Source organism: Oryctolagus cuniculus, chromosome 16, assembly GCF_051225735.1.
Source record: "Oryctolagus cuniculus isolate XC-2025 breed Fujian yellow rabbit chromosome 16, ASM5122573v1, whole genome shotgun sequence".
In the NCBI taxonomy this organism is placed as follows: Eukaryota; Metazoa; Chordata; class Mammalia; order Lagomorpha; family Leporidae; genus Oryctolagus; species Oryctolagus cuniculus.
The window spans coordinates 16913894-16923557 of NC_142882.1; the positions used below are offsets into that span (position 1 = coordinate 16913894).

The 9664-nt window shown below is 40.5% G+C and overlaps 1 protein-coding gene across 1 annotated transcript; it reads right to left on the reverse strand.

Moving 5' to 3' along the window:
* Positions 1-8272: 8272 nt before the first annotated feature.
* Positions 8273-9163, reverse strand: LOC138845730 (olfactory receptor 7E178-like). The gene has a single exon (XM_070059232.2). The coding sequence runs from the start codon at positions 9161-9163 to the stop codon at positions 8273-8275; it is 891 nt and encodes a 296-aa protein (XP_069915333.2).
* Between the last annotated feature and the right edge of the window lie 501 nt (positions 9164-9664).

A 9664-nucleotide genomic window follows, 5' to 3' on the forward strand; every position in this document is an offset into this window, starting at 1 on the left:
CAATGAACAGAATTAAAAGAAAATGTTATTTGGTGCTATATAATTTTGAAATTCATAATTTTTATGATGTGTTTCCCCCATCTTATTCACACTGGTGAGCATATAACTTCCAGTCTTCTCAGCCATGACATATTCAGGCTTCTTAGGGTGTTTCATGATTGGTTTCCATGTTACTCACCTCCTTCCATGCACATCTACTTTAGAGACACTCAAATGAAAAATTTTAAAAGACCATAAACATTAGAAGGACTCAGTCCATGATCACAGTCAATTGTAACTTATTCTTTGAATTCATTTTTAGTTTTTTAGTTTTTAGCAGATTTAATTTAGTTCATAGATACAATATAATAATATTCACTCTTCATTCCCTCCCTCACTAATTTTCTTTCCTTTTTGAGATAATATATTTGTAATTGACATTATGTTATACTACTATACTTTTAATGATCAGTGATTACTTGAACATTTACTATCTATGGGTGAAATGGTCATCTTTCCATTCAATTACTATTTATAGCACTTGCCTATATTGCTGTTAAACTAGGGTTTTTTGCTTTCCTACTTGCTAAATTTTCATTTGGTGAAGCGCCCTTTGTTTTTAAAAAGGAAGAATAAAAAGTGTCTTTTCCCTGTTTAGAAAAACATTCTTGCTAACAGTGTGCTATATACCTTATTTTCTTGTAACCAACAGTATAGTTTACTTGAACAAACTATAATAACCTTAAGAGCTAGAATTGCATTATATAATCACCAAATTAAAGTTGGGTATTCACAATCAGGAAATATTGCTGGGTGTCAGTTGCCCTCTAGGGTTTTATCATTCTTAGCTCTTCTGATTGCCCTCCTCTGTAGATGGAAGTAGTCATTCAAGTATCATGTATCTGCTTGTTTTGAGAGGCAGAGACACAGGCGGATAGAGATTTGAGAGTTTCCCTCCACTGGTTCACTGCCCCAGTGAACTGTCACGTTTCCCATGCAGAAGCTTTGGGAGATGGAATTCAATCCAGGTCTTCCACATGTGTGGCAGGAACCCCAGTATTTGATCATCACCACTACTTCCTATCATCTGCAGTAGCAGGAAGCTGGAGTGAGGGGCCAGATCCTGGAATCCAACCCAGGGGTGCCAGTGTGGGAGGCGGGCATCTTAACCACAATTCTATATGCCCACTCCAATTTGTCTTTTAGCATCCTTTAATATATAACTCCTTTCATTTGTTTTGTGGACTTCAAATCTTGATAAAAATAGTTTATGTGTGTACATACAATCATGTAATATCAGTGACCACATATGTAACACTGCTACACTAGGCACCTGACAATGATATAGAATAATGAACTTTAAGGGCCACCTGAATTTTTCTAATTTTTTTTAATATACACCCCTTATAACCTCAGGTGTTTTTAGAAAAAAAACTGTTATATAAGAGATTTTTGCTTAAAACAAGTTTAAAGCTTTTGTTCTGTTTCCTTTCATGGCCTGGTCATTCTGCTTTATTGTTTTTCTGATCATAAGCCTTGCCTGTAGCTGAAGTGAGGAGATTAGGGAAGACCCAGCACCAGCTTTGAGTTCCCATCATCGTATGTAGAATTCAAAGATTGTCATGACACCCCTTGCTGATAGTTGGATTACAGTTCTCTAACTTCAGCTGCCTAAAGGCAATGCTAATTCATTCCTTGGTCTTGGAACCCAAGACCCAAACCACATGCCTCTTTCTCAGATTGAGTGATTTCAAGAGTTGGGGACAAAGTGGATGGCTGAGGTGAAAACTTGAAATGGGATCGAGAGAGAGAGAGAGGGAATCCCCAAAATGATCCTGTAGTCTTTCTGTGATCTTTCCCTTTGAACTCAACCATACTTTACCTACTGCTGCCCACTGTGATCTACCAAGAAACCCCAAAGAGAGATCACAATGAACTGGGGTCCCATCCTGGTGTGACAGGAAAGAGAAAGAGATGGCTGCTATGTCAGAGGGGAATACTAGACATGCTCTTCGTGTCTACAGTCAGACTACCGACTTGTCTCCAACATGATTTCACCCATTTCTACCCCACAGCTTCACACAAGTTACACAAAAACTCAGGGCTCCTCACCTCTTCTGTAAGATAAAAATAATATGGGCAATGGAACATGGTTTTATGTTGATGAAATGAAACAAGCTACTTAGAACCTAGGGTTCAGAGCCTGGCACTTAGGAAGCCCTCAATAAAGCTGTGTGATGTTAGGGACATGGCATCCTCCCCCTCCTCCTCACCATCACCTTCATGACATTGCTGAGTGCTCAGGGGACAGTTTTAGGTATGCACAGGCTGCTGTCATGAAGGGTCTGCCAGTGGGACTGAGAATCACTGTGGGAGGGAAAAATTCAAAATGAGAAATCTTGGACCTTGATGAGAACCAAGAACATAAACTGGCACAGGCCTCTGAGCTGAAACTGTCTATGGTTTCCCTCCCAGCTGTCTACCCCAGCTGTCCTGCTTGTCCTAATAATGAAGCAACAGTGTTCCTGACAGCCCCATCAACTTCCACTGTCTCCCTCAGCACTTACTGGGCTGTGCTGAGTCTGAGCAGAGTCATGACCAAGGGTGATGGCTCCACTGCTGCTCTTCTGCCTGGAGTTCAAGGGAGCCTCAGGCTTTGGACTCAGGACAAGGAAGGAGACAGACTCAGTCTGGGGCTTTGTGATGCAGACACTCACATGGGGAGGAGTGGCCATTATATTTCCAGTGCAATGTCACGGTCTGGAGGCTCTGCTCATCATTTGTGCTGGAGGACCTCAGGGGCTCAATGCACAGAGCTCCTAATTAACCTGTAGGCCCATGTAGCCCAGTCTCTGATGACTTGCTGATGCAAATAGGAGAGAAATAGAAAAGTGCACCTGTAATGTTCTCCAAGGACTGCTCACCTCTGCTTCTTGCTGCTGAATTCCAAGATGCAGGATCTTTACATAAAATTCAGACTTCTGTCCTCCATGTTCACAAATCCCAATGTGATTCTTTGAGTCCATTGCAGCAATATGAAAAGCATGGAGAATTCCATTTTCTATGCCAAGCATCTGAGACTATCTGCATTTTCTCAGTTAGCAAGAGTTTCTAAAGACAATTTCCTATATTCATTTCCTAAGCCCTTGTTTGAGCTGGCATTTAATTGTTAAAGTTTATGGGCATTTTAATCATTTACCTGGATTTTTCTCAATTGTTTCTAGGATTGAATATATATTACCAAGTTATTGATAATTACACATTTATTAGATATCTTATGCTTAGTGCAGCAGTAAGAAAGGCTGGGGATACTTCTAGAAGTTTGTGGAAAGGCAGGATGAAAACAAATTTCAAAGTTTGTTTCCCTCATGTTTTTGAAGGATCCCATATATATATATATATATATATATATATATATCTTCATTTAACCTTGTGATACAGTAAATAGACATGTAAACATTCAGACTAAGAAACATTGTAGGGGCCAGTGCTGTGGCATAGCAGGTCAAGTCAAAGCCTGCAGCACCAGCATCCCATAGGGGCACCTGTTCAAGTTCTGGCTGCTCCACTTGTTATCTAGCTCTCTGCTAGATAACAGAATCTTCCATGCTCATAGATTGGAAGAATCAATATCATCAAAATGTCCATTCTCCCAAAAGGAATTTATAGATTCAATGCAATACCAACCAAGATACCGAAGACCTTCTTCTCAGATCTGGAAAAAATGGTGCTGAAATTTATATGGAGGCACAAGAGACCTCGAATAGCTAAAGCAATCTTGTACAACAAAAACAAAGCCGGAGGCATCACAATACCAGATTTCAGGACATACTACAGGGCAGTTGTCATCAAAACAGCATGGTACTGGTACAGAAACAGATGGATAGACCAATGGAACAGAATTGAAACACCAGAAATCAACCCAAACATCTACAGCCAACTTATATTTAATTAAGGATCTAAAACCAATTCCTGGAGCAAGGACAGTCTATTCAATAAATGGTGCTGGGAAAACTGGATTTCCACATGCAGAAGCATGAAGCAAGACCCCTACCTTACACCTTACACAAAAATCCACTCAAAATGGATTAAAGACCTAAATCTACAACCTGACACCATCAAGTTATTAGAGAACATTGGAGAAACCCTTCAAGATATTGGCACAGGCAAAGTATTTCTGGAAAAGACCCGGGAGGCAGTCAAAGCCAAAATCAACTATTGGGATTGCATCAAATTGAGAAGTTTCTGTACTGCAAAAGAAACAGTCAGGAGAGTGAAGAGACAACCGACAGAATGGGAAAAAATATTTGCAAACTATGCAACAGATAAAGGGTTAATAACCAGAATCTACAAAGAGATCAAGAAACTCCACAAAAACAAAACCAACAACCCACTTAAGAGATGGGCCAAGGACTTCAATAGACATTTTTCAAAAGAGGAAATCCAAATGGCCAACAGACACATGAAAAAATGTTCAAGATCACTAGCAATCAGGGAAATGCAAATCAAAAACACAATGAGGTTTCACCTCACCCCGGTTAGAATGGCTCACATACAGAAATCTACCAACAACAGATGCTGGCGAGGATGTGGGGAAAAAGGGACACTAACCCACTGTTGGTGGGAATGCAAACTGGTCAAGCCACTATGGAAGTCAGTCTGGAGATTCCTCAGAAACCTGAAGATAACCCTACCATTCGACCCAGCCATCCCACTCCTTGGAATTTACCCAAAGGAATTTAAATTGGCAAACAAAAAAGCAGTCTGCACCCTAATGTTTATTGCAGCACAATTCACAATAGCCAAGACCTGGAACCAACCTAAATGCCCATCAACGGTAGACTGGATAAAGAAATTATGGGATATGTACTCTTTAGAATACTATACCGCAGTAAGAAACAATGAAATCCAGTCATTTGCAACAAAATGGAGGAATCTGGAACACATCATGCTGAGTGAAATAAGCCAGTCCCAAAGGGACAAATACCATATGTTCTCCCTGATCGGTGACAACTGACTGAACACCAAAAAGGAAACCTGTTGAAGTGAAATGGACACTATGAGAAATGGTGACTTGATCAACATAGCCCTGACTCTTAATGAACAACTTAATACATTATCCCTCTTAGTAGTTTTTTTAATCTGTTCTACTTAATATGACTGGTTTAATTCTGTAATTAATACACAGTTATTCTTAAGTGTTGAAATTTAACTGAAATGTGATCCCTGTTAAACATAAGAGTGGGGATAAGAGAGGGAAGAGATGTACAATTTGGGACATGCTCAAGCTGACTTGCCCCAAATGGTAGAGTTAGAAACATACCAGGGGACTCCAATTTAATCCCATCAAGGTGGCATGTACCAGTGCCATCTCACTAGTCCCAGTGATCAATTTCAGTTCACAATTGATCATAATGAAAGGACTAAGAGTCAAAGGGAGCACATAAACAAGTCTAGTACCTGCTAATAATAACCGATAGAATAAATAAAGGGGAGAGTGATCCAACATGGCAAGCGAGATACTCAGCAGACTCATAGAATGGCAGATGTCCTAAACAGCACTCTGGCCTCAGAATCAGCCCTAAAGGCACTCGGATCTGGCTGAAAAGCCCATGAGAGTATTTCAGGCATGGAAAGCCAAGACACTCTGGCAAAAAGACCTCTGTGAGTGAGATCCCAGTGGAAAGAACAGGTCTTCAAAGAGGGAGGTGCCTTTCTCTGAAGGGAGGAGAGAACCTCCACTTTGACTATGACCTTGTCTAAACAAGATAAGAGTCGGAGAACTCAAGGGGCTCCATAGCCTTGGAAACTCATGACTGGAGCATAGGGAGATTACTGATGCCATAAACTGGAGTGTCAATTTGTAAAGTCAACAACAGGAGTCACGGTGCACTTACTCCTCATGTAGGATCTCTGTCCTTAATGTGCTGTACATTGAGGCTTAATGCTATAACAAGTACTCAAACAGTATATTTCACTTAGTGTTTCTATGGGGGTGCAAACTGTTGAAATCTTTACCTAATGTATACTAAACTGATCTTCTGTTAAAAAAAAAAAGAAATTAGCAATTCCCAACTTGACTCTCACTGGGATTAAACATGACAATAGGTCTGATCTGATTTCATCATCATTTAAAAATCATCTATTATCTTTCACTTTATGTTTCTGTATGGGAGCAAACTGTTGAAATCTTTACTTAATGTATGCTAAAGTGATCTTCTGTATATAAAGAGAATCAAAAATGAATCTTGATGTGAATGGAAGGGGAGAGGGAGTGGGAAAGGGGAGGGTTGCAGGTGGGAGGGATGTTATGGGGGGGAAGCCATTGTAATCCATATTCTGTACTTTGGAAATTTATATTCATTAAATAAAAGTTAAAAAAATACCAAAAATTTTAGTATCCTGCCACTTTATAAACTCTTTTATGAGTTCCAATAGTCTCTTAGTGAGTCTTTTGTTCCCTATATATAGAACCATGTCATCTGCATGCAGGGATAGTTTGACTTCCTCCTTCCCAATTGTCATCCCTGTGATTTCTTTTTCTTGGCTAATGGCTCTGGTTGAAACTTTATTGAATAGCAGTGGTGAGAATGGGCATCCTTATCTGTTTCCAGATCATAGTTGGAATGCTTCCAACTTTTCCTCATTCAATAAAATGCTGGCTGTGGATTTGTCATATATTGCCTTGATTCTGTTGAGGAGTGTTCCTTCCATACACAATTTGCTTAAGGTTTCCATCATGAAAGGGTGTTGTATTTTAGCAAATGCTATCTCTGCATCTATTGAGATCATCGTATGGCTTTTGTTCTTCAGTTTGTTAATGTGACATATATCACATTTATTCCTTTTTGAATATTGAACCACCCTGCATACCAGGGATAAATCCCACTTGATCTGGGTGAATGTTCTTTCTGATGTGTTGTTGGATTCATTTAGTTAGTATTTTGTTGAGGACTTTTGCATCTACATTCCTCAAGGGTATTGATCGATAATTCTTTGTTGTATCTTTTTCTGGTTTAAGAATTAAGGTGATGTTGGCCTCATAGAAGAAGTTTGGGACGATTCCCTCCCTTTCAACTGCTTTGAATGTCTTGAATAGATTTGAGATTAATTCCTCATTAAATATCTGATAGAATTCAGCAGTGAAGCCATTTGGTCCTGGGCTTTTATTTATTGGAAGGATATTATGGGATAACACAAGCAGACAAGTATATGTATTGTGGGAGATCTACAGAAAGGAGAGAGAGAGTGCAAGTGCACCAGTTTGAAGAGATAATGACTGCAATTGGAAACTTCCCAAATTTGAAGAAAGAAGTGGACATACACATTTAAGCTCCATGAACCCCAATTATAACACATTCAACACAAATTATAACTAAACTGTAAAAATAACAAAGAGAAAATCATGGAAATAGCAAGGGAAACATGACTCATAACATAAAATCAAGTTACTAATGAACTGTCAGCAAATTTTTCAGCTTATCCTGGGTGCTTGGAAATTTCCATACTCAGACCACACATCAGTTCAAGACATCAGAACCTCTGGTAGTGAAATCCAGGCAACAGAATTGTTAAAGTTCCTTAGAGGGTTTCATAAAAAGGAGCAGTGATATGCATCCTCACGGATAACGAGGTCAAATAAGTTGCAAGGATAAGAATGGAAATGTGAGTGGAAAGTACATTAAAATTATGGAACAGATATCAATTCTTTTTTTATTTTTTTTATAAAGGTCTTCCTTTTTGCCTTTGGTTCACCCTCCAATGGCCACTGCAGCTGGCGTGCTGCAGCCGGTGCACTGCACTGTCCAAAGGCAGGAGCCAGGTGCTTCTCCTGGTCCTTCATGGGGTGCAGGACCCAAGCACCTGGGCCATCCTCCACTGCACTACCAGGCCACAGCAGAGAGCTGGCCTGGAAGAGGGGCAACCAGAACAGACTCCGGCGACCCGACTGGGACTACAACCCAGTGTGCCGGCGCCGCAAGGTGGAGGATTAGCCTATTGAGCCACAGGGATGGCCCAGATATCAATTTTAAATAACAAAAAGGCAAAGTATATTTTCATTTTCCAGGATACCTGGATTGTCCATAACGAACTACAGAAGGCTCCATAGGTACAATATGAGTCAGGTATGCAAGGGTAAAGATATAATACTTCCATAAAGAAAGAGCAAAACAAGAAATCTCAGTTACAAAAGAAGATGCATGAAAGCCATGAGAGCCTCAAGTGTGATGTGATGAACCAGGTGAGATATTAGGGTCTGGATGCTGAGTTTTGCTGCCTTCCAATCTGTGCTCTAAATAGCTTGCTGACTGAGAAGTCTCCACATGGCCCTCTTGATGTCCCTGTTCCTCAGGCTGTAGATAAAGGGGTTGAGCATGGGGATGACCACAGTGTACATCACTGAGGCCACTGCACACTTCCTGGAAGCAAGTGAGGCTGCTGAACTGAGATACACCCCAAGGGATGTTCCATAAAATAAACATACAACAGTCACGTGAGAGCCACAGGTGGAGAAGGCTTTGTACTTCCCACCAGCTGATGGGACTCTCAGAATGGAGGAAATGATTTTGTAGTAAGAGTAGAGAATCCCTGAGATAGGGAGAAAACCATATATGATGCCAACAAAATATATGGCTATGCCATGAGTGAAAGTGTCAGAGAAAGCAAGAGTGAGAAGCTGGGAAGATTCACAGAAGAAATTAGAAATGTCAACATCTTTGAAGCAGGTAGCTCTTAATAGCATCAAATTCTGCAGCAGGGATTCCAAAAGGCTGGCCACAACTGACACTGAAACCAAGAAGCCACAGCGGCAGGGGTTCATGATGACCTGGTAATACAATGGATGACAAATGGCAACAAACCGGTCATAGGCCATCACAGTCAGAAGTAAATCACCCATGCACCCAAAGATAATAAAGAGAGACATCTGTGTCAGGCAGCCCACATAGGAGATGACTGTGCTGTGAGTGTGGATGTCCACAATCATCTTGGGAATCGTGGTGGAAGTGAAACCCACATCAGCCAAGGACAGGTTGCAGAGGAAGAAATACATGGGGGTCTGGAGGTGGGAGTCTGAGCTGATGGCCAGGGCGATGAGCAGGTTCCCGAGCAGCGTGATCAGGTACATGGACAGGAACAGCACAAAGAGGAGAAGCTGCAAGGCTGGATCTTCTGAAAAGCCCATGAGATGAAATTCTGAGACTTGTGTGAGATTTTGTGTTTCAAAACAACCTGGACTCCTTTTGGAAAGGAAAGTAGGATTGGTAAAAGGAAACAGATAAACAGGCACCCAGCACTCTTTATGTCTTCAAGTCAAGTTTGTATGGGTATAGCATGAGGGTAACACTAGTGTTCACAGAATAAGTTGAATTCAAAGAAAAGGGTTTTCTTGTTGTAATACAGTTGTGAAATTCATGCATTTTTTGCATGATACAAATTTTCCAGTAGCTTCTGGAACTCCACTTTCATATTCACACTCGGTAACCAAATTCTGTCATCTTTCTCAATGGTGACAAACTCAGTCTTCTGAGAGATCTTTTATGATTGGTGTCTGAGCTACCTCTCTCTATGTAAAAGCCTTAAAGAGTCTCACAAATTTTAGAAAGCCAAGAACATTAGAACTAACGAGTCTATGTTCAGAGTCTAATGCAATCTAGTATTTATGACAAATAGTCTAATTAAAGGA